Genomic DNA, 27,664 nt, shown 5'->3' on the forward strand with positions numbered 1-27,664 from the left:
AAAATCATACATAATGAAATAAGTATAATACGAAATAAAAATTATTTATGTGTTAGTAGGTTAAGGGTTAGCTGTTATACATATAAAATATCAATAACTAACATAAAGACTAACTACACAATTAAATTAATAATGTTTAAATTGGTTTGGTGTTTCAGTTTCAGTTTGTTAGAGTTGGTTGGTTTGATTGATAGCAAGCAGTTTGGGCAGGAGTAGATTATGGAGTTGGGGGGTCCCAGTTTCAGCTTACTGGGCTCTTTTGGGGTCTTACAAAATTGATGAAAAGTCAAAATCGTAAGGCAGTCCTATAATAATAAAGACTGCAAAGGTTCTTGTCAAAGATTTCTTAAAATTCACAAAAAGTGACCTGCCCCTTGACATATGCAGGTAAAATTAACCCCATGATATGGGGGAGAATGCACCAGAATAAAAGAGAAATGTATTTCCCTTATCACACACAATAAATAGAATAGTAATAAAACACAGACATCACGCAGGAAAAAGAGGTAGAACAGGTGTAGCAGAAGGGGTGATGACAGGAGTTGGAGGGGAGGTAGGTAGGTGAAACTGTTGTTGATAAGGCGGGATTACTAGCGGCCATCTCGTCTCGGCTTGGTTTCAAATTTCAAAACAATATTTCCAGCAAAAAAAATGGATATATAATAACAGAAAAAACTTGAAGCGGGAAAAAAGAAGGCAGACAGAAAACTGATTCTTCTCCAGTGATGGTAGAAATTGTCTGTGTCCGATTACCAACAATATCTTCACAGCACCTATCGGAAAACAACGAAGATTTTGTTATCAAACAAATAACAAAGAATGTTGACACAAATAATGTGTGCAGCGGTTAGAGTAGCACACATGATGTGTGTTACCCGCCCCGCGTCCCAGCGCATACTGATATGATAAACCAACCATTCAAAATTCATTAAAAGTCCCCAAAGTTGTTAAGCCAATGAATTTTGTAATAAACAGCCTATGGTCCCCCAACTCACTTCCCTGTAGCCCATAGATTCTTTTCTTGTCCCTGCACCGTGATAATCTGTGAAAATAGACCTCTTTCAATGATGACAAAGATTTGTAGGCTTTCAAAATATTTACTCAAACGTATTTACATAATATTCATTCCATCCCAGCACACACACACACACACACACACAGACAGACCCACACACACACACACACAACACACAGACAAAGATAGGGATAGGACAATGGAAAATAAAAAAAATCCACCCTCAATCTATTTAATTTACAAGCCTATAAATCCAGAATTTGGATCATGGAAAGAAAACGAAGTAGCGGGTTTCGTCGTATTTTCACAGTAGCTTTTCTCCTATTTCTAGTCGTTGTGGGGCTTCCAACCCTGTGGGGCCAATTTCCTAACCCTACAGAGCAATCATTAACATTTACCTAAAATAACCTATACTAAAATAAAAGCTACTGTGAAAAAACGACTAAACCCACTACTTCGATTCTTTCCATGATCCAAATTCTGGATTTATAGGCTTGTAAATATTCGGGGGAAAATTGAACGGATACTTTTCTCATATTATCCTCTTCCTCCCTGAGACACAAAGTAGTATTTACTTCTATCAAAGCAGAATGTGCATTTAAATATATTTTAAACCTTTTATTCGGTAAAATTTATGCTTATATTCATAACTTGAAGCTATTTATAGTACTAGAGTTGGGTTCGATATAATTATCTCGCTATTGGCTAGGTTAATTCAATGTTTTATTTACTTTCTTTTGGTTATCTGAATTCTGACTAATAACCCTATTCTTCCATTATCTTCTCCCTGACGATTTCTTTTTTAAAACTATTTTAGGATCTTAATATTTCTTATTTTAAATTATTGTCCTGAAAGGGTTAGAATGTTTAGTTAACTGTTAAATTTTAGTTCAATATCTGACCTCATTACGCACGTATCGCTAGTATCAAATTATTTTAAAACTAAGTTTTCTTTTATTTACTATATTATTATTAATTCAAATTTTCTGTTTTATGGATAGAAATTTAATACTTCAATATAATTCAAATAGCAACATGAAATAAAAAAAATGAATTTATTCTTCATACAGTAAAATAATGGGTCTTATTGTTCTGGTCAATGAGAGTTTATTACGGATTATTGGAGCACTATGAGTTTTAAACATTTATCGCTTGGAAAATATGAGCTCATATATAGACATTTATTTCCTATATAGACCTGTCATGGATCTTGATGCATTAAAGCAGGCTGTTTTGTAAATGTTAAAAATTAGAAGATTTCATTAAACAAAAGTTCCCGCAAATATAAGTATTAAATAAGAAAAAGGGGACAAATTAAAAAACTTTTGGCTGAATTATCCCGACTGACGTCATATGAGAATAGTCCATTATTCTAATATGACGTCATTCGGGATATTGCGGCCAAAAGCCAATGGAATTATAAAAAGCTTCCAAAATGAAATCAAATATTCATATAGAGTGGAGAATTTAATGAAATTTAAAATACATAAAACTTATAACCTTTTTTATATTCTAGGGGCATTTTAAATAGGAGTTAGGGTTTGGATGAAAAATCCCATCGGTCCAGTGGTTAGCAATAGGAATATAAAAAAGACAGACACACATCCTATCTCTTTTTTAATTAATTAAATAACTTATTTATTTTAGGGAGGCGAGCCAGGTTTCTGATCATAGGAGCGTGGCTACTCAGTATTATTTTCTCCATACCAATCCTTATTTTCTTCAAAATACACCAACATAAAGGTAATATTTATTTTGGAAGCTCTTATAGTGCCTATAAAAATGACGTCATACAATTCAAATAACCAATGATAGGTCAATACACAGACTAAATTACCAATGGCAGTCCAGTATACATTTTAATAGACTAATGATATGATGATATTTTTTATAGGCACTATGTAAAGCTTTTTCAGTTTGTCTTCGATTTCCAAAGATTAAAATGTGCACCTTCTCTATAAATAGAGTTTGCGTCACTGTCTGTCTGTATAACTTAGTCATTTACGTATAGATTTATAAAGTAAAATAATAGAGGGGTTAAATAATTGTATGTTCAGGGGTTTGGAAACATTACCCATCTTTCAATTGGGTCTTAAAATATCAGCCAATAGCGTCGGAAATATTAACACAGCCTTGTCGCTTAAAAATCGCAGAAAGCAATTTGCTAGCGGACAAAAAAGGTTCCCACCCCTTGAAACAGGTAGTTTTTGGGTTATACTAAATATACATTTATACTTTACCTAGCATATACTTTTATCGCATTATTTTAAGCAACATGTTGCATTAATGCGCCCTTAATGACGTAACTTTTTTATTACTATACAAATGACGTTTCATATTTTTTTTATTTTTTTAAGGCTGTATTGTGTACCAAAAATACGTCGTTATCTTTAAAAAAATGTCACAAAAAAAATGTAAATAATAACAATATTTTGAATTTAATGACATTTTATCTTAAATAAAAACGCATTGAAACATCAATTTTTCCTTTAAAACGTCCAGAAAAACAAGATGGCCGCCAAACTTTCAATATTGTATTATTATTTTTCATTATTTGTGGTAAATAAAATGATAAAATTTAATTCAATTTAAATCATTTAAGGCTGTATTAAAACATCGAATTTTTATAGAACGTCAAAAAAACAATCTGCCTACCAAATTTGGTAATATATTATTTACTTATAAACAAAATATTAGATATAATTCAGGGTTAAACTTTATCTAACAATTTTGAATCAAACAAATAATATGTTTCAATTGAATCATTACTTACTGAAAAAGTTTCTTGACCTATATATATGGTTCTATTCTTTGTAGAAGGTATCACCAAAAAAATTTGTTTTCATAAAATACATGCTAAGAGGAACTAAAATATAAATTCATAGTGGTGTCTGTAGTACTAAAATCTTTCATTTCATTACAAAATAATAATTGTCAAACTAAAAATAAGGTCAAAACATTCAGAAAACAAAGCTAAACAATGAGTGATTTCAACTGCCATCTGGTGTCAAAATCAGTAACTATTTATTCCATCTCCTTTTTAAATACATATAAGATCATTTTAATGCGTCCTTATTTTTCAATATGTCATTTAAATTATTTAATTATTAAAGATGACTTACTACAAATTAAGGACGTTTTGATTCCACATTATTTATTTTATTTACTGTGATATTGATATGTAATTCTATAAAATATATTAATATGTGGAAAAAATAGAAAATAACGTGATGAAACAACCTTAATTTTTATATTTAATCAAGCATTAATTTGTAATTTCTTTTTTTTTAGAAAACTGGTGGCAAATAAAAAACAACAAAATTCGCGAGTCGGCTCCTATTTTTTTCTGGCTCCCAATATCGAATCTCATATGTATTATAGTAAAGATTATAAGCAAATTTACATATATAATCCCAGAATTTTGGGAGTCAATTCATGTCTTCAAAGGCGATTTTTTTCAAAGATTTTTGGTGTTTAGGAGCCACTTTACAAATTTGATATGTAACGGTAATAAAGATGTTAAAGATAAGAAAGTATTGTTTATAAATAATTAATTACTCTTCAAATACTTGAAAAATATACTGCTAAAAAATCGCGCAACCTATTATATTTGTTAATTAAAATCTTGTAAACGGCTTGAATAATTGTTACAAAATTTTATTTATTGGGATTTATGTATTTTATTTAAGATCTATAAAACGGCGAAATCACACATCTTATTGACTATTCTATAAATCAATTTATCTGTCTGTATGTATGTGTTAACAAAGATCTCATAAACAGTTAAATCACATAACTTTTAACCGCTGGACCGATCAATACAAAATTTTCAGGGAAGTTTAATGTAGGTCTCGGGTTAGTTTTAAGTTGTTTTGAGGGGGGAGGGGGATGGAGATTGTCAACTAAGATCTCGTAAAATTCCGCGGTACCCAAAGTATCATAACAGCATCTTATTAGACATTGGGGACTGTAAATTTCCGCGGTACCCAAAGTATTATAACAGCATCTTATTAGACGTTGGGGACTGTAAATTTCCGCAGTACCCAAAGTATTATAATAGCATCTTATTAGACATTGGGGACAGTAAATTTCCGCGGTACCCAAAGTATTATAACAGCATCTTATTAGACATTGGGGACTGTAAAATTCCTGCGGTGCCCAAAGTATTATAACAGCATCTTATTAGACATTGGGGACTGTAAAATTCCGCGGTACCCAAAGTATTATAACAGCATCTTATTAGACATTGGGGACTGTAAATTTCCGCGTAAAAGATAAAACAATAGCCATTAATCCTAGTAGGCTAAATTTTTAATATGTTGTACTCAAAGCAATTCCTAACAACTTTGCTTTTATAAAAAAGTTGAAAAAAATCACTTTAAATATCATTTTTTCCCTTCGTAAGTTCGTATGTAATAATTATCAATGGAAAGAAGGAAAAAAAGATAGATAGATAGATATTAGATATGTTTAGGCTAAGCAATGTATGGGTTGCGTATGTATATGTGTGTGTGTGTGTATTATGTGTTGTGTTATAATTACATACGGAAGCCCTTACCACAGCGCATCCAACTTACAACTAGTTTTATCAGTCTGTCGGTCTACAAGCCATAAAAGACATATTAAATACTACACTCCATAGATGCCTCTAGGGGCACTTAAGGTAGGGGGGGGGAGGTATCTCTTATTAAGAGGGTGAAGATACCCACCCCAAAATTAAAAAAAACTTCTGACCTTAAGAACCATATCGGTTAAACAGTTAGCAAGATCCTTTGTAACAGACAAAAAAGCATACTACTTTATTTCAATGGCATCTATAAACCCCGAATAAACTGTACATATATTAATTAGGAAATTATCTAGTTTTACTTTCTCAAGATTTTCTACAGATATGATTGTCCTTGTTTAAAAGTTTAACCTTAAACTGCATGGAAGGCAATTAATTTCCAACGAACTATCATAACAGCTAAAATATTTGAAGAATAAACAAACAGATAAATAGATAGATAGATCACACACCCACTTACAAATACATATACACATTTTAGCATTTTTTTTGTTGTAAAATTTTAAATTATATTTTGTAACATAATTTTCTAAAACATTTATTAAAAATCCTCTTTTTGTTTTGTGAATACTTTGTGTTTTATTAAAGATTTTTAAAGCATGCAATTTCAAGTGTAAAATAGTTGAAGTAAATTAAAGTAAAACAAGGATGACAACATCTATAAATTCAAAGCAGTAGGACAAACGAACAGTAACACTTGTAGAGTGTCAGAACTGAATAATCAGAATATAAATGTACGAGTCTAAACAAAATTGTAAGTAATTCTTTTGAAAATCTGCTTGATACAGGATAATGTTTATGGATGTACTTACATTTTTAGGGCTTAATTTTACAGATGCTTAGCTTATAACATTATACCTTGATGTAAGAAGAATAATTATTCTCGTATTCATTCGAATCCGGTGGATAGGAACTGGTTCTCATCCATACGAAAAACTATGTCTAGCATCGTATTATATACAGCTTTCTACGAATATAAAAATGTACAATCATAAGATTGAAACCAGTTTTTTAGCCGGTGCCTTCGGCACCTCGGGGCTAAAAAAAACTAGTTTTAATCTTATAATTGTACATTCTATATCCGCGGAAAGCCGTTTATAATACGATGCAAGAAATAACTATTACAAAACTCGGATGAATAGAATAATTATAGCACATTTTGTTGTTGAAAAGGTTAAAAACCTACATGTTTTTAATGGACTTAACAGATGCTTATAGAGTTGCTACGCTTTCTAAATTATACCTAACTTATATAGGAATCATCATACAAAGTTTTTAAATTGACAGTACAATTCTAACATGTCTAAATTAACTAAAAAAGCTATTCATTCCAGACAAACAGACTGACCATTATTATAGAAAAGCTTGACTTTTAAAAACATTTTTTTACTGTATAGAAAATGTGTAAATTTCAAATTTCCCTAAAAATTCATATGTATAGATTAGCAATAAAGATAGTCTTAATTGCTCAACTGAATTTTTCTGAACGGAAAATATTTCTTTTTTTATTTAAACTTGGAAACTATTTGACTTTTACTGTATAATCTAAAAACTGCTTCGCCCCTAATCTTTAGGGCGAGTTGGGAATGTAAGAAACATAGCATAAATTCACCCCAAGATTATTCATAAAGCTTTCCTGAAAAGTATAACCAATTAAGACCCACAATTTCTGTAATTTTTAGCTTCAGACAAAAAAATCTTACTACTTTATAGTATGGAACACTGTACTAGAAGCGGCTACGCCCCTAGAGGCATATAAGCGCTCTTGGTTTGGGGGGAAACATATATTGTTATCCCATAAGTGATTATATATTATGTAAATTCTAAATTTATCATATTATATTCATAAGTTTTAAAGTTATTGTATCAAAGCCAATTTAAGGATTCTTTCAATTTAGCAAAATGTGTAGCTTTTAATGTTAAACTTATAACTTGCTATTATTTCAACAATATACTAGAAATTTAATTTCATTGGCTGAAAATTTTTCTGTTATAAATACTTTAATGAAATGAGTTATTTAATAAACCCAAATTTAGCAATAATGAATATTTAATATTATATTTGAAATTCAAACATAAGTCAAAATCTAACAATCTATAATACAAAGTAGAATAATGTCTCTTCGTCCGTCTGTCTGTTTGTCTGTCTGTCCGTTTGTCTGTCTGTCTGTATTATATTTTACTATTCTTTTATATATTAAACATTGGAGTGTTATTCATACTCTAAAAATGCACGAAACTTGCAAAATGCCATCCTTGTTAAAACCACAGACAAAACTATATAGCAGTGTAATTAAAGGCATACTAAAATTGTTATCTTAACTTGAGACAAAAATAGGTGTAGCCCTGGGATTTTCAGGGCTTAAACATTGGACAAAAGTTTGATATAAACACATAATTAAACTTATTATGATAGAACAGTTGCTTTAATTTTTAATTTAACAAAAAGTCAATGGATGAGATGATATGATTGTAAAACTTTGGGGACAAATAGAATTTACAATCCAGTGTTCCCATACCTTCCTCCCTGATCTAATCTGCTTCAGTAATAAGAGGTATTTTTTTAAATCTTAAATTATATAGGTATAAATTATAGAATGATAAAGGAGAACTCAATCAGTTAAGTGGTTATCGAAATCTGAAGCTACACACAAATTAACTTACTACTTTATACGATAGGATATATTTGAAATAACTTATACATTTTTGAAATAACTTATATTTTTTTCTTTCGATTTATCCTTTAGAATTCGTGAACTATTACTTGAAAAGGTAAAGATTATATTTCTGTAATAAAATTCCCAGTTGTCGTTGAAGATTCGCTAAACCCAAATTTTTAAAAGTCTTTAAAAAAATAACAATAAACTTATTTTGGTGCTATTATAATTAAATTTGGTATTTACTTGTCTGTCGCGTGGAAAACTTTTCCTTATAAAGTATTACAGTTCTTTGTTCGTTAAGATCTTAGTAACCACTGCACTGATTAGGAAAGCTAAATATAGGTCGCTGGATAATTTAATGCTATATTACTGACCCTCGTCTCTAGGGGCGCAGTCGCTAGTAATATCTCTACAAGGATGACAACATCCAGAAGAAGTAAAGCTCATAGTGTACTAAAAATATGGAGATACGGAAAGTGTCATGTGTGACGTAATAAAAATACGTGGGAAAGGGCGATGGATTTAGACCTATTTTTATGATGTCACACATGACACTTTCTGCCTGACAGACAAAAGGGAAGTTATAGAGCAAATTCTCAATTGTCATGGAAATATTCATAAATCCCCAAATTTTACATCGACTTAATAACCAACATAATCAAATTCTTGTTGATATAACACAATTCCAAAGCTTAATAAGGGCTTCAAAACCTAAATGTTTTGACAGTTATATGAATTATGATATTTAAGGGTGGCAATTGCTAACAGAATTTTTTCCCATCTTTTTATCATATGATCACGATTTCTTTAGTAATATGTACATTTTATTGCACGACGATTTAAATCATTAATTTGGTTCAAAAGTAATTTATAACACTAGTCGCCGGAAGGAAAAAGCAGTTTTTTGAAACAGGCTCTCTGAGATTATTACAGATTCTGATATATACATATATAGACTAATGAAAAATGCAAAAAACGAAATCAAAAGCGTTCCTTCTTGGGAGAAAATCCGGGAAAAGATTTTAGCTATTTTTAACCTAAAATTCACATTGGCAAGCCTGCAAAAAATATACAGACATTTTAAACATGTCATTGCTCAGCATCTAGAAGTGGTAGAAAAATGCCACGCATACCATTGGAAAGCTTATAACCTCTAGTTTTCATATTGGTATATAACGTTTTTGTCATATTATTATTTTTTGAGCTCTCCTCTGAAGTATACACAAGTTTTAAAAATGCAGTTTTTTCTTGAATTTTAAGTTTGATTCTTGTTATACAAACCTTAAATCTTATTGCTTAGCACCTAGAGTTATATAAACATTTTATATAGATACTAGCGGCTTCCCCCCTAGCCTCTAAGGGCTTTGGCCTATGAGGTAATTTAAAAAAAATAATTTATGGGCAGCATAAATTTTTTTTTTGGGGGGGGGGAATTTTCATTTTTTAGGGGTTGGAGGTGTCCCAACCTTGCACAGAAAATAGCTTAAAACCACCACAGGACCAATAGGTATATACCCTAAAGAGTAGAATCCGATCGGTTCAGTGGTTACCGAGATCTTAAGGGACGGACAGACAGACAGACAGACAGACAGACAGACAGACAGTCAGACAGACAGACAGACAGACAGACAGACAGACAGATAGACAGACAGACAGACAGACAGACAGACAGACAGACGGACAGACATACGGACAGACAGACGGACAGACAGATGGACAGACAGACGGACAGACAGATGTACAGACAGACAAACAGACATCAAGCTACTTTGTATTATAGATATTTGTATATTGTAGGTACTTTGGGTACTTTCAATTTTTGCTTAATTAAAAATTGTCTTTGAAATGTGTATAGTTTCACACTAAAAACACTAAAACTATAAGTTATGAGCCTATTTTTTAAAGATGTCAAGATGATTTTTTTAATTTAATTTTTTTTTTAATTTGGCTGTTTCCTTCTTGGGGCTAGTGGGGTAAAACATTCCCTAAAACATTAAAATCATACGTCAGTACCAGATTTTGCCCTGGCTGTTTGGACTTGTTGTTATAGTTATCAAATGATTCTTTTTTTAAATTTTCTTATATGAATAGATCTACCTAACTAATTTTTCAATAGAAACACATTTTACATAATTGAATTAGTAGCTATGACAGATTTCCTTATGGTACTTTCCTTCTTGAGTCTAGTGGGGTAAAACACATCCAAATACAAAAATTATGAGTTCTGAACTTATTTTCAAATATATCATGTTGAACTTTGATGAAAACATATTTCACATAATTGAAAAAAATGAGAACAAAGTAATAGTGTCTGACTGATTATGACGTAACAAAAAAAATTAGCCAATGAGAGGCCACTATAAATTTCACCATTGGTCAATAACGGCCTCTCATTGGCTAATTTTTTTTGTTACGTCATAATCAGTCAAACACTATTACTGTGTTCAAAAAATGATAGTAGTTTTGGGGTCAGTTTTGCCCCACTAACCCCGAAGGAAAGTGCCAAAAATTAAGACTTTTTGGTATATTTAATCACTAGCGGTTATGCCCCTAGAGAACTATAGAGGCCCTTGTGGTGAAGGTGACCCCTCTAATTTCTAAAAGTATATAAACTCCACCCCCCCCCCCCCCTTGGATCTTTTAACTTAATTATTGGGGGGTCTTTCACTTCAATATCCCCTAGAAAGAAAGTGTTCAAATGAAATCTTTAGTTGCTACTTAGCTCAATTTGTGAAAAAGTTTCATCAAAAATCAGCTTGATATCTCTATAAATAAGCTCAAGCCTTAAAGTGTTTTGGGAGTGTTCTACCCCACTAGCCCCAAGGAGGAAATTGCCAAAATGAAATAAAAAGTGGCTACTTGACTGAATTATGCAAAAAAAGTATACTTTAATAAAATCAGCTTGATATCTCTAAAAATAAGCCCAGAACTTAAAGTTTTAGTAATTTTGGGTGCAGTTTTATCCCACTAACCCCTTGAAGGAAAATATCAAACTTTAGGTTTACTGGTATATTTAATCATATAAGAGATTTTACTAAAAGAATCAGGTTAATGGCTATAGCAACAAGCCCAAAAACATCCCTGGCATAATTTTTTACTGAATTTCATTGCCTATAAGTGTATAAATTTTCCCCCTCCCTCCTTGGTTTTTACTACAAACTATAAACATTTCAAAGACAATTTTTAATCCAGCAAAAAATTAAAGTACCCAAAGTACCTAAAATATAAAAATATATCTATATAAAATAAATATATAACTCTAGGTGCTAAGCAATACAATTTTTAAAAGGTTTGTGTAGCAAGTATTAAACTTAAAATTCAAGGAAAACACTGCATTTTCAAAACTTGTGCATATTTCAGAGAATAGCTCAAAAACTAATAATAGTACAAAAACGTAATATACCAATATGAAAAATAAAGGTTATAAGCTTTCCAATGGTATGCATAGCATTTTTCTACCACTTCTATGTGCTGAGCAATGACATGTTTAAAATGTCTGTATATTTTTTGCAGGCTTGCCAATGTGAATTTTAGGTTAAAAATAGCTAAAATCTTTTTCCCGGATTTTCTCTCAAGAAGGAACGCTTTTGATTTCGTTTTTCGCATTTTTCATTAGTCTATATATGTATATATCAGAATCTGTAATAATCTCAGAGAGCCTGTTTCAAAAAACTGCCTTTTCCTTCCGGCGATTAGTGATAAGAAATAATTTGTATACAGATATAAATTTTCCTCAATTTTTAGGGTACTGTGCCCAGTGAAATAGCCTAAATCCATTGGGAAAAAATTTAAACTGATTGCTATATTATTTTTAAGATCATAAACACAGACGGGCATCAAACCTTAAATTTAATGTCATATATTCATATTATAGCTGGTTATATGTAGTTGTATATGTTGGGTTTGGTTTTAGGCTATTTTGAGGTAGGTATGTCCATGTGACCAAATATTTGTTTTAGTTCATTATCTATTTAATTATTAAAAAATTAACTAGAAAAAAGAAGTATGGAAATTAAAAAAGAAACAAAGAAATTAAAATCATTTGACCAAGCAATTAATGTTCCAATGTTAATTTATAAACATTTAATCAGTAAACCATGTCAATAACTTTTCTAAAAGATTTTTCCGCTAAGAGAAAGCAACAGGGTTCGGCAGCCGCGACTAAGCCTCAAATTAAAACCTGTTTATGCTCTTGAATTTTTTTTGAAAAGAGTTATTGCCCTATTTGGGTCAGGTTTAGACTTTCAGCTGATTTTTAAAATGTAAAATATTGATTTTCATGTGGCTTACAGGCGGCTGACGAGCTGCTGCCGAGCCCTGAAAAGCATTGACTTTTGGATTAAGCTATAAAAATTGGAAAGATTTTTTTATGAATATAATAGATTTGAAATCTGCATAAAATTTTGAGGAATTTTTTATAAAATTCGTTTTTTGTATAATTCTTTATCTATAAGCGCAAATACAAATTAAGTTAAATAATTTTGACATCTGTGATTGGTGGATCGAAAACTATCTGCGCCCTGATTGGAGAAGCTTAAGTGACGTACTTCATTCAACCAATTAGAGCGCAGGTAGTTTCCAATCCACCTATCCTTTTGGTCAAAATTTATTAACTTGAATTGTATTTTGCGCTTTTAAATAATGAATTATATAAAAAACGAATTTTATAAAAAATCCTTAAAATTTTATGCAGATTTCAAACCTATTATATTTATTAAAATTCTTTCCAATTTTTATAGCTTATTTTGGATGCTTAAAGTTAGATATTTCTAGGACTTTTAAGGGATCAGACAACGGGCAATAAATTAATAAATATTTCCAATGAAGATAAACTGATTATTCCTCCTGTAGAATATTGGTTATTGGTGAAAAGTTTAGACTAGTTATAAACTAAAGTACAATAGTATTTCAACCAATGAATAAAATAATGTGGTTATAAAACTTTGAATACCAATGTAATTAATTCCAATGCAACCTCATTCCTATGGTTTTTCTTAAATATTATCTTTGTAATGTCCCTATATCCCTGTACAGCTAAAGTGGGTGGAAAGAAATGAATAGGTTTATAAAAGATCACACTAGTAATTTCAAATATACTAAACCTAATACACATGAATTAAAGGTACAGAGGGTTTGAATAAAATAATATTTGTACAGTTTTTTCAATATCCTTTACTTTATATTCTTTTATATTGTCCCATGTAGCCTTATTTTAATTAAGATGCAATGTTGTTTAAGCTATGGACATATTTGTCTTTGTTTGTTTAGCTTTGACTCGTGAATTAACTTTACTTGTAGCAATACAGATAACTTTTCTTATGATTGCAAGACATTTGTCTGAAAGTGCTAAAAGCGCATTGTTATCAGTTTCATTAAAATTAAATTTAAAACTTTTACTAAATATAGACAGATATATAGACCAGCTATAAAGAAATATATTTAGAATGATAAAAAAGCTAAATAGTAGCTCTGCAATGAAATATTTATGCTTAATAACCGCTTTTCTCAGCTTTTTATCTTAATACTAGCAGCTATGCCCCTAGAGGCTTTCTTAGGGCATTTGAGGTGGGGGTGGGAGTTAAATTCTAAAAGAAAGAGTAAAATGATGGTTTTTTTTTGGGGGGGGGGAGTTGATTACCCCCATTTTCATTTCAATTTTTAAACAAAAAATTGTGAGGGTGAGGGGTAATTTTTAAAAGCGAAGCTTTGCTATAATTAGGGTCGGTCCGTCCGTCCGTCTGTCCAAGTCCATCCGTCCGTCCGTAACTAATAGCTTTTTTCATTAATTTGGGCATGTTAGAATTGTCCTATCGATTTCAAACTTTGCATGGTCATTCCTGTAGTAGTTAGGTACGATTTAGAAAGCGTAGCAACTCTATAATCATTACCAAAATGTCCGTTTAAAACATGTTGATTTTTTTACTTTTTTAATAACAAATTTTGATGTAATCTAATCATCCAATTGATCTCATTTTTTGGATACTGATTCCTGGGACATCAAAATACAATATTGTAAGTGAAGCAACTCTATAATTAAGTCCTAAAAATGTCAGTATGTCCATAAACATAATTCTGTGTCAAGCATTTTTTCAACAAATTTACTTACAATTTTGCATCGACTATTATACATTTATATTCTGATTATTCAGTTCTGACACTATACAAGTGTTAATGTCCGTTTGTCCTACCGTTTCAGCGCTTCGCTTTTATGGATGTTGTCATCCTTGTTTTGGTAGAGACAGACACAGATAATCACTTCCTTAGATAAATAGATAGATAGTCAGATAGACAGACAAAAAGATTAATAGATAGATAGATAGAGATAGATAAAGAGACAGATAGATAGATAGATAGATGGATGGATAGATGGATAGATTGATAGATGGATATATGGATAGATAGATACAGTTAAAACATATTCAATAATTTGAAGTATTTTAAGAGTTTTTTTTGTCTAGAGGTAAAAATCATGAAAATTGGTAAACTCAATTAGTTGTTCTTTTAAGGGCAGCTTTATACATATCTTACTGGGTGGATTTAAGCTATTTTCATTACCTCCCTCGCACAAATATATTATAATCTTATATAGGAAATAACTGCAGAGAGAGAGGGGACAATAGTCCCAAAAGTTTTCTTATTCGTTGATTTCATAATTTTATGGCCTATAGGGAATTTTGATTGCTTGGTTTATTGAGTTGTGTGTTCAAACGTCTCACTCACTAATCTTCAGATAAGGTAATTTGTGTATAATTTGGGATGTTTATCAATTTATCGGCCTTTGTCTAATCCCTTTAGATATCTGGTTATATTATAACAATTTGTTATTAAAAAATCTTTAAATGTCATTTTATGTTATATTCTTTTTAGTAGCAAAGCTACTCTATAAATAACTTTGTGTGTCTATCTGTCCGTCCATCTGTACGGCTAGGGGGAAATATCAATTTCGTAGAAAGCTGAAATTTTTAGTGTTAACCTAAGAAAGAGAGGGGACAATGGATTGTTTATTACACTAGTCCCTAAATTTTAAAATAAAGTTTACTAATTGTTGGCTTAACAACTTTGGGGATTTTTCTTGACTTTTGATTAGTTGGTCCATAAAGTTGAGTGACTAAACGTTTCAACCACTAATTGTAATCTACAGAAGAGGTTATTTTGTGTATCATCTTTGGGGTTGTACATCAATATATCGGCCATTGTCTTATCCCTTTCGATCCCTTGTTATATTATAACAATATCTTATTTATCTTTATCTTTAAATTGCTTCTTATGTTATCTTTTTTAGCAGCAAAGCTACTCTATAAATAACTTGGTGCGTCTGTCCATGCGTCCATCTTTATAACTAATGGGAAACGTGTATTTCTTGACTACTATTTAAGGTAGAAAGCTGAAATTTTTGTTGAAAACTTGTAAGACCCATGCACATCCTGGCTATACATCTTCCAATAATTACATTATACCAGGGAGGGAGATGACATTGGGCTGTTTATTACACTAGTCCCCAAAGTTTTATGATAACATTTTCTTTTTTGTTAGTCTTACAACTTTGGAGACTTTGGTTGGTTCAATAAGTTGAGTGTCAAAACGTTTCAACCCCATTTTTTCATCTACAAGTGGGGTAATTTCGTGTAAAATTATTTGGATGTTAATAAATTTATCACCTTTTGTCTTATACCTTTAGATCCCTGACATTATACAGTTTGACTTTTTTTTACTAGAAAACCTTTTTTACACAAAACTCTAATTAGGGTCTGTCTGCACGGTCATCAGTTTGTAATTTGGACGTGTTAGAATTGTCCTATTGTTTTCAAACTTTGCATGATGATTCCAATAATAATTCAGTAAAATTTTAAAAGCATAGCAACTCTGAGAGAGAAAATAAGATTTACCCGCGGCAAAAATCAAGTTTCTTGGATAACTAGCGAACGGATTGGGTTAGAGTGGATCTAAACACGGCAAAATGAGCGTCTCACTATGCTGGATTCACACAAAAAAATTAAAGGAGCTAGGACAATTTTAAAATAGGCGGACCAAACGATTTATGTTCCATCGATACGAGTCGAGGCTTAAAAATTTCGGCCTCTCAGCAAAAATCAAGTTTCTTAGATAACTAGCGAATAACGGATTAAGCTACAGAAGATCTAAACACAGCAAAATGACCGTCTCAATGAGTAGAACACATACAAAAAATTTGAAGACTCTGGGACAACTTTTAGATAGGCGGACCACATGATTTGTGTCCATCGATACAAGTCGAGGAGTAAAAAATCAAACTTTCAAGTTGTGGCCCGACAAGGAAGGAGTTGGAATCTTGACCCCATATTTAAAACTTAAATGTGGTTTGTTGAGACGAACATTTTGCCGTATTAACATCGACTGTAGCTCAAAAGACAAAAAAGTTTTCCTAGGAGAAACTGTTTTTTTCAATTTTTGAGCTTAAATTTGAGCCAAAATCTGTAAGTCAAAAACACAAATCATTTGGTCCGCCTATCTTAAAATTGTTCCAGAGTCTTCAAATTTTTTGTGTAAGTTCCTGGGGTTGAGACGGTCATTTAGACACCCTAACATCGATTCTAGCTCAATCCGTTCGCTAGTTATCGAAGAAACATGGATTTTATCAATTTGGTATTTAATGTTTTTAAACATTTAAAAGTGAAATTTCAAAGTATAGTGTATTTTTTAGGGGAACTATGATGTGCGTCTATCTCCGAAAGTCCACTATGACCCTATATGGACTTGGTGGAGGTTTTAGTGTCAAATGGCAACACAAAAGTGCCTACTAAGCTAGTCTACGTGGTAAATGTGCCCTTTAAAGGGTAGATAGACAGGAATAAGGTATAACCAACAAGCGAAAATAATCTAAAATAATATTTGGGGGGCAAATGGAGAGGTCGACAATTTTACGATGTGTTGCCCCCCAACGACAGCTGAAAAAGACGTATAAGTTTCGTGATTTTTTCCCGAATTAATTTCGTTATTGGTATAAGCTGGTAGATAGAGCTCCTTTATCGTAGTATAGAAGGCTTATAAGTAGACAACGGTTGGTTATATCTTAGTAACGGTTAAAGATCCCTTCTTTAAAATTATCCCTTCTTTAGATTGTAAATAGTGGTTGAAACGTTTGGACACTTGCTAAACCAACCAATCAAAATCCTATAAAAGTCAACACAGTTGTTAAGCCTCTCCCTCTCAGGGTTTCAGAGGATAGAAAACTTGAGATTTAGGAAGTTGAAAATGGGGGTTTCCTCCTGCACGCCCTTGATACCAAACCATTAGAGTGAACTCTCTTATACACAGGATAGGTTAGTATATCTAACTTACATTTCTTAGGTGGGTATATCCATACTAATACTCGCTATAATTTTGAATTCAATGGTTAGGCAGTATACATTGTTTATTTTAAAACTATTTCTAAACCCCGACATTGAGGGTAAAATGGGCTTTTACTTACTCTAGTCCCCAAAGTTTTATAATAACGTTTTCTTGTTCTTTGGCTTTTTCCAATTTTTAATGGTAGGTTTATTAAGTTAAGTATCCAAATGTTTTAACCACTTATTGTAATCTACAGAAGGGGTAATTTTGTGAATTAACTTTGGGGATGTACATGAATTTATCGGCCATTGTCTTACCCCTTTAAATCCCTCTTCTAAAACGCACCATACTATCTTTCTCTATCTTATACTTCTTTTTTAGTTTGTTGATTTGTTTGTCTGTAAAGGATGGACAAATATATATTAACATTTTAAATTAAGTCTTATTTTTAAATGTCCCTTTTTCATTTTATAAAAAAAACTTAACTCAATACAACATCAAAAATTTTCTCTATTAAAGACTTGTAGCTGACTAAAATAACGATCCCCCTCATCCACCCCCTTTACCCAATCCACTACCCCTCTACTGGATTAACGAACTGCCATAATAGCCAAGTATCCACTATATATCCATTGTCATCCACTAATAAAAATGAATAGATAGATTTTTAATAGCGAAGCTACTGTATAACTCAATCTGTCTGTCTGTCAGTCAAATTTACCTACAATTTTGTTTCGAATTATGTACATTTAAATTCTGATTATCCAGTTTTGACACTCTACAAGGGTTAATGTTCTTTTGTTCTTTGTTTATAGAGCTTCGCTTTTGTGGATGTTATCATCCTTGTTTTCTTTTACAGTAGAAGAAAACACTTAATGCTCACTGATATGGAATATTCGCTGTCTATCTTCGGTGGCAGCCAAGAAAATTGCATGTCCCCATAGCGTTACAGACTGGCGGACTGATGAATAGACAAAGTAAATTAAGAGAAGCTTCGCTGCTATTAAAGAAATTGAATTAATTGAACTTTATTATTTAAGAACATTTTGATAGTGTCCTAGAAAATTTTCCTTATGACATGACGTCAGGGAGAGGTGAGAGGAGAAGTGGGAAAGGAAACCCCTTAAAAAGAGATGGATCTAATGACGTCATTATAGGACTATTTTAACATGTTCTTATTTAACCCTTACAGATCGGGCCCCCATTCCCACCTTAATAGATCGGTGGGGGGGGGGGGGGGGGGCTTCAAGAGCCCCCCTCTATCTTGGCTCCTGTTACAGATAACGACGTAAATTTTTTTTCTGGTGGTTCATGTGTATTTTTAGAGAAAATTACTTTTTCTAGTCATAGCGGTCAGACCGCTCCTTAACCACTTTTTAGCGGCCAGCCGCTAAATTTTAAAACAGCTGTAGCGCGGCCAATTTTGTAGCTAGGATGGCAAAATTTTAGGACGAAGTTTTATTTTTCATAACAAAAAAAAATTACTTTTTCTGATCAGCGCCGAAAAACGGCAAATAACGGAAACCGCCATTTTCGGCGGTTACGGCGGTAAAACAGCGGTTGGCGGCGCCAATTAACATTTTTATCTGTTTATTGTTGCTCAAGGATTTACCAAAAAAAATTATAGGTCTCTAGCTGTAATAGAAGCAACGATATTCATGATATATATCTGTAGTAAAAGCCGGACAAAAATCGGTCATAAAGTCGGCCAGGGAGCGGTCAAACGGTCATAACACCACTTTTCTCGGAAGGCCATTGATATCTAAGTATTCATCAAAAAAATGTAGGTTTGTACCTTATACACAAAAGTCAAAATGTAGAATTTATTTATTTTAAGATTTATTTAGGTTTTTTTCTAATTTTGGTGCTACCCAACCGACTTTGACCGGACACCACGACCGACACAGAACAGATATCCTAATAAAATCAACTCTTGCCGACGTATAATTACTAAACTTAAAAAGTCACAGCTCTCAATCATACCTACAAAAAAAATTAGATTGAAAAAACTAGAGGGGGGGGGGGGTCCAGAAGCCCCCCCCCCCCGATCTGTAAGGGTTAACTTATAAGATTGTTCTATGTTTCCTAACTCCTTAAATATGTAAAAAGTTTTCATGTACGATTTTACATAGAATTAATATCAAAAGGTTATAAGTATTGTAACAGAGGGTGGTGGTACCCTCCCCCGAAATAGTTATGAACCTTACCAGGACCTATAAACAGCTACATTGTAAAGGAGAACCATCTCAGTTCGGTGGTTAGCAAGATCCTTCGATACACAAAGAAAGACAAACACACACACACATCCTGTTTCTTTAATATAAGGATTATTTTGGATAATTTAAAAAAAATGAAAAATTATTTTATACAGCAAATAAATTTACCAAAACAAGGATGACAAAATCAGACAACATAAATTTGTTGCAAAATAAATTAAATACAGGACAAACTTTCATTTTTAGGATTTTACCATAGAGATGCCTAGCTTATAATATTTAACTTGTTGTCCTTTCATGCTTTAAATGGACGTACGTACTTTTTAGTGACGAATATAGAGTTTATGTATTATAAAAGAATTGTTCTGTTGATTCTCTGAACCACAAAAGTTTGTAATAATGATTGGTTGTAAGATTAAATCAATATTCGTCTGATATGTGCCTTTTTCTTCTAATAAAAATAAAAGCCTAGCCGCTAATACCTAAAATAAAGTATCAGGATCTGTGTCTGTCTGTCTGTACTAAACGCAAAATCAATGTGATTCTCCTTTACAATGTAACTTTTAATAGGTCCTATACAATTGAGCATCCATTATATGAGGATGCTCTAGAGGAAATAAATTTTTATAGGGAAATGCGTTTTTCCACTTTTGCTAATTAAGATAAAAGGTTAATTTGTTTTTTAAGAGCTTCGCTACTTACAGATATTATCATCCTTGTTTCAATATTTTTATTGTATAACTTTATTTGTTAACGATTATTGCAAAATTTTCCGAGCGGTTTTAAAGGTAAATCATAGGTTTTATGTTATTTTAATGGGGGGAATGCGACACTAGCTAACATATTTTTTTTCTAATTAGACAACCTGTCCTATTTATTAATTTATTGTTCTGTATGTATGTATGTGTGTATGTATGTCAACTAAGTAGGATCAATACAAATTTCCAAGCAAATTTTACAAATGTCATTGTTAGGCTATTTAGGTATTATGCTAGATAGAAAGATAGATAGATATACAGATAGATAGATAGATAGGAATTATGCTAGATATACAGATAGATAGATAGATAGATAGGAATTATGCTAGATAGAAAGATAGATAGATATACAGATAGATAAATAGATAGGAATTATGCTAGATATAGAAAGATAGATAGATATACAGATAGATAGATAGATAGATAGGAATTATGCTAGATAGAAAGATAGATAGATAGATAGATATATAGATATATAGATATATAGATAGATAGATAGATAGATAGATAGATAGATAGATAGATAGATAGATAGATAGATAGATAGATAGATAGATAGATAGATAGATAGATAGATAGATAGATAGATAGATAGATAGATAGATAGATAGATAGATAGATAGATAGATAGATAGATAGATAGATAGATAGATAGATAGATAGATAGATAGATAGATAGATAGATAGATAGATAGATAGATAGATAGATAGATAGATAGATAGATAGATAGATAGATAGATAGATAGATAGATAGATAGATAGATAGATAGATAGATAGATAGATAGATAGATAGATAGATAGATAGATAGATAGATAGATAGATAGATAGATAGATAGATAGATAGATAGATAGATAGATAGATAGATAGATAAATAGATAGATAGATAGATAGATAGATAGATAGATAGATAGATAGATAGTTAGATAGATAGATAGATAGATAGATAGATAGATAGATAGTTAGATAGATAGATAGATAGATAGATAGATATAATTTTCTGCAATTTTTATGTACAGCCACTCTATATTTGACAATGTTCGTCAAAAAGGACATAACTGTCTCGTACGGACAGGCGGACGGACTTAACTTATATGTAGAAAAACTTCGGTTTTGTAAAAAAAATACTAAAATGAAAATTATTTCATATAGTTTCATTTCATTCTGAATACTGAAAAATAAAAAAAAAATATTATTATTACTTATCCTGCTGTGCTAATTTTTAATAATTTCATCCTTTTAATCAATTTTATCAAAACTTTGGAAAGGTTGTGTGATTTAAACAATATATATTTGGGTCTTGATATGTAAAAACTCTTAAACTGTCTCTAAAAAAATATTTAGAGCCACCACATATTAGATTCCAATGCTTATCTCTAGATCAAGGTATTTATGACTTGGTGCTTATCTTAGCTAAAATCTTTTACATATAAGATTCAACAATGGCTCTCAAAAATTGTCCCAATGAGCCGGCTCTCGGAATTTATATTATTACATATTAATAAGTCATTTTCTTTAAATACGTCACAAAAAAGACTTATTGAAAATTAACGACATGTCAATGCAACCTTTCTAAAGAAACAAAACCACTTTAGTAGATGCTGGGTAGTGCCTATAAAAATGACGTAATACTGGCCTAAGATTGATTGTTAAATTTAAATGTATACTGGGCTACCATTGGTCAATTAAAATGTATACAGGCCTATCATTGGTTAATTAAAATGTATACTGGCCTACCATTGGTCAATTAAAATGTATACTGGCCTACCGTTAATTAAAATGTATGATGGCCTACTATTGGTCAATTAAAATGTATACAGGCATACCATTGGTCAATTTAAATCTATACTGGGCTACCATTGTTCAATTGAAATGTATACTGGGCTACTATTGGTCAATTAAAATGTATACAGTCATACCATTGGTCAATTAAAATGTATACTGTGCTACCATTGGTCAATTAAAATGTATACAGGCATACCATTGGTCAATTAAAATGTATACTGGGCTACCATTGGTCAATTAAAATGTATGCTGGACTACCATTAATCAATTAAAATGTATACAGGCATACCATTGGTCAATTAAAATGTATACAGGCCTACCATTGGTCAATTAAAATGTATACTGGCCTACCATTGTTTATTTAAAAAGTATATTGGCCTACCATTGGTAAATTAAAATTTATACTGGCCTACCATTCGTCAATTAAAATGTATACTGGCTTTCCGTTATTTATTTAGTCTGTTTTTTGGCCTATCATTGGTGATTTGTGTTGTATGACGTCATCTTTTATATGTTTTATAAACAGCTACTTATTGTTTATTTAGATTTTGGAACTCAATGTTGGATAGACTTTCCTGAGGCTTGGCATTGGAAACTTTACATGACACTTGTGGCCATCACATTATTCCTATTGCCAGCTATTGCCATAGCTACCTGTTATACAATTATTGTCAGGTATAGTTATTATTACTTTTTGTGGCAATGAAATTATTCTTTTTGCCAGCTATTGCCATAGCTACCTGTTATACAATTATTGTCAGGTATAGTTATTATTACTTCTTGTGGCAATAACATTATTTTTTTGTTAGCTTTTGCCATAGCTACCTGTTATACAATTATTGTCAGGTATAGTTATTATTACTTCTTGTGGCAATAACATTATTTTTTTGTTAGCTTTTGCCATAGCTACCTGTTATACAATTATTGTCAGGTATAGTTATTAATTCTTCTTGTGGCAATAACATTATTCTTATTGCCAGCTATTGCCATAGCTACCTGTTTTACAATTATTGTCAGGTATAGTTATTATTACTTATTATGGCAATAACATTATTCTTATTGCCAGCTATTGCCATAGCTACCTGTTATACAATTATTGTCAGGTATAGTTATTATTACTTTTTGTGGCATTAACATTATTCTTATTGCCAGCTATTGCCATAGCTACCTGTTATACAATTATTGTCAGGTATAGTTATTATTACTTTTTGTGGCATTAACATTATTCTTATTGCCAGCTATTGCCATAGCTACTTGTTATACAATTATTGTCAGGTATAGTTATTATTACTTCTTGTGGCACTAACATTATTCTTATTGCCAGCTATTGCCATAGCTACCTGTTATACAATTATTGTCAGGTATAGTTATTATTACTTTTTGTGGCATTAACATTATTCTTATTGCCAGCTATTGCCATAGCTACTTGTTATACAATTATTGTCAGGTATAGTTATTATTACTTCTTGTGGCACTAACATTATTCTTATTGCCAGCTATTGCCATAGCTACCTGTTATACAATTATTGTCAGGTATAGTTATAATTACTTTTTGTAGCAATAACATTATTCCTATTGCCAGCTATTGCCATAGCTACTTGTTATACAATTATTGTCAAGTATAATTACTGCAACTACTTGTATCTATAACAATACAATAACTTAAAAAATGATATTATTACAAATATTCACCGGTAATTACCCGCGATCGTGGTTTAACACGTAGCGCATCCGCCGGGGAGGTGATAGGTTCAAATCTCGGGCCGACACCACGTCATAAGACGTAAAAAATGGTTCAACTGCTGCTATGTCAGGTGAGCGACATAAATAGTAAGAGTAGAGGGAATGTCTTTGCCAATAAACAGGCGCAACTCACTGCCATGCACAGTTAGGACTTCTCAGACAAAGGTCGTGCAATCAAAAGGTTGGTTGTCTGATGGATGTTACTTAATCTAATATCCTTGGATGTTAGAGTATCGCATCCCATTACACGTGAATGATACTCTGGATTCTCTAGATGATAACTTAAATCGAGAAGAATCACGCCCTAAAAATGGTAAAATTGCCAGTTATTGCAATATAACCATAAAATACCTTTGTTTTTTAGTCTCTAATCTTTTATTATTTGATCCAAACTTTGATATAAAATTTGTATTTAGAACAATATGGGATAAGAGCAAACTAATGCAGCCTGGCCCTATCCCTCCATCTAAAGGTAAGCTTTTTATAATGCCATACTGACAGATACATTTTGCAAGTTAAAGAGTTGCTTTGCAACAAAATTTGTCTATTTGGGAAGGGAGGGTCACATTAAGACACTTTTAAAAAAAAGATAAGTAACTATTTTGTCTCTATATATATTATTGTCTTTTTACATTTTAATATTTTTCTTCACGCTGATATACGATATTATGCTGTAATCATTATAAACATAAAATAAGATGTAATTAATGATTGTAAAGAAAATTACCCTTTCTGTTTATAAAATTATTGGTTGTTTATTAGTAGACACTTCTAGTTTGGAAGTTGAACCAACCAATCAAATTCAATAAAAACACCCAAAGTTTTTAAGATTAGGATAATATGGTTATAAAACCAGTATAGTGTAATTTACAGTCCAATGTCCCCTCCCTTCCTTGGATTTTAGCCAAATTTGAAACATTTTCCACCTAACCAGAGAAAAGTTTTAATTAGTTTCTGTAAATATACAACAGTGCATACAGGGACAGAGACATTCGTTCAGCGAATTTGATATCATTTCTTATTGCCAATTTTTATGAGAAAATAAGAGAAAGATATAAAAATTGAACAAGGATGACAACATCCATAAGTAGCGAAGCACAAAATTTCGTGGATGGGAATAACCGTCATGGTTGTTTTCTTCAAACAACGGGAAATTTAATTTTGATATCTAAAACAGAAAAAATTTTGAAAATCGGATCATAAACACCAAAGATATGGGGAAAAATGTAAAAAATTTGAAAATAGCCAAAACCCTGCAAAAAGGCAGTCTGACCATTATTGTTGTTTTCTTCAAACGACGGGAAATTTAATTTTAACATCTTTAACTGAAAAAAATTTGAAAATTGGACTAAAAACACCAAAGATATGGGGGAAAATGTAAAAAAAATATAAAATAGCCAAAAACCTGCAAAAAGGCAGTCTGACCTTCATAGTTGTTTTCTTCAAACGACGGGAAATTTGATTTTGATATCTATAACTGAAAAAATTTTGAAAATCGGTTAATAAACACCAAAGATATGGTGGAAAATGTAAAAATAGCTAAAAACCTGCAAAAAGGCAGTCTGACCGTTATTGTTGTTTTCTCCAAACGACGGAAAATTTAATTTTGATATCTTTAACTGAAAGAATTTTGAAAATCGGACCATAAACACCAAAGATATGGGGGAAAATGTGGAAAATCTAAAAATAGCCTAAAACCTGCTAAAAAGCCGTCCGACCGCCAGTGATGTTTTATAGTTAATTGTGCTCCTTAATGATGGGAATGTTGTCAAAAAATTTCAGAATTCTATCTTTTATAGGAGCTGAGTAAATCCCATTTCCCCCATAGCGTTACGGACTGACGGACTGACTGACGGACTGACTGACGGACTGACGGACGGACGGACAAAGTGAATTATAGAGTAGCTTCGCTACTAAAAAGAAAGAAGAAATAGACAGATAGATAGAGGGGCGTGGGAAGAAGCGAAAACGAGATTAAGAGAAAAATAGAGAGATTAGATTGATAGATAAAAAGATAGATGGATAGATAGATAGATAGATAGATAGATAGATAGATAGATAGATAGATAGATAGATAGATAGATAGATAGATAGATAGATAGATAGAGATAGATAGATAGATAGATAGATAGATAGATAGATAGATAGATAGATAGATAGATAGATAGATAGATAGATAGATAGATAGATAGATAGATAGATAGATAGATAGTTAGATAGATAGATAGATAGAGAGAGAGAGAGAGAGAGAGAGAGAGAGAGAGAGAGAGAGAGAGAGAGAGAGAGAGAGAGATTGATAGATAAATGGATAGATTGATAGATAGATAGATAGATAAATAGATATATTGATAGATAAAAAGATAGATAGATAGATAGATAGATAGATAGATAGATAGATAGATAGATAGATTGATAGATAAATGGATAGATTTATAGATAGATAGATAGATAAATAGATATATTGATAGATAAAAAGATAGATAGATAGATAGATAGATAGATAGATAGATAGATAGATAGATAGATAGATAGATAGATAGATAGATAGATAGATAGATAGATAGATAGATAGATAGATAGATAGATAGATAGATAGATAGATAGATAGATAGATAGATAGATAGATAGATAGATAGATAGATAGATAGATAGATAGATAGATAGATAGATAGATAGATAGATAGATAGATAGATAGATAGATAGATAGATAGATAGATAGATAGATAGATAGATAGATAGATAGATAGATAGATAGATAGATAGATAGATAGATAGATAGATAGAGAGAGAGAGAGAGAGAGAGAGAGAGAGAGAGAGAGAGAGAGAGAGAGAGAGAGAGAGAGAGAGAGAGAGAGATAGAGAGAGAGAGAGAGAGAGAGAAACAGGGGGAGAGAAATATGCCTTTGGTATTGCTTGCTTATTGATATTATTCTATTTAGTACCGTTGACCGAAAATCGGCGGAAACGGCGAGATCTAGACGCCGGGGATCCTGACTGTCGGCGGGCCAGCTCAAGAGGTCTCATCCCGAAAGCAAAAGTGAAAACGATAAAGATGACGTTTGTCATTGTATTCGGTAAGTTTTGATTATTTTCTATAATTATGATCTGTATGTCAATGCGCCAATACTACTTTTTATTCTTTAAAACAATTGAATGGAAAATGACCCGATATGAAGCTAAAGTAAAAATAAAATAAAAAAATATTTTTCTTGTATTTCTTGATATGTAAATAATTGACATTTAAAAACTTTTTTCTGTTATTTATACTTATCAAAGTTAGGCAATTAAGTGTATTTTATATTACTTTATAATTTAATTTTAATCCTTACTGGGTTCTAGTAAACTCTTTTAAACCTTAATTTACCTAACCTAACCTAAAATAAGATTAAAAAACAAGAGGGAAGCAGCTTTTAGTTGTTTAATTAAGTCAATTGTTGCGAAGAAGAGTGTGTTTATCTGCCTAACTATAACTGACAACAATAAAAATTGTTTATTTTGATTTTTATTTTGTTTATGTCAATTAAATTTGAATTTTAATTAAAATTCTTAGAAAATAAAAATGTTAAACAAATGTTTGCATATTGTAAATAAGAAATAGAATCGCATATT

At 31.4% G+C, this 27,664-nt stretch overlaps 1 protein-coding gene across 1 annotated transcript in view; it reads left to right on the forward strand.

Moving 5' to 3' along the window:
- Window positions 1-27,664, forward strand: part of LOC145321663 (cardioacceleratory peptide receptor-like) — a 66,035-nt gene that overhangs the window by 18,233 nt on the left and 20,138 nt on the right. Inside the window, exons 6-9 of the mRNA XM_080163159.1 lie at window positions 2,663-2,758; window positions 22,857-22,986; window positions 24,471-24,526; window positions 26,995-27,129. Of these exons, the coding sequence (XP_080019285.1) occupies window positions 2,663-2,758; window positions 22,857-22,986; window positions 24,471-24,526; window positions 26,995-27,129 (417 nt within the window). The remainder of the gene's footprint in view (window positions 1-2,662; window positions 2,759-22,856; window positions 22,987-24,470; window positions 24,527-26,994; window positions 27,130-27,664) is intronic.

The sequence above is a fragment of the Acartia tonsa genome, chromosome 6 (assembly GCF_053477335.1).
Source record: "Acartia tonsa isolate MP-2025a chromosome 6, ASM5347733v1, whole genome shotgun sequence".
In the NCBI taxonomy this organism is placed as follows: domain Eukaryota; kingdom Metazoa; phylum Arthropoda; class Copepoda; order Calanoida; family Acartiidae; genus Acartia; species Acartia tonsa.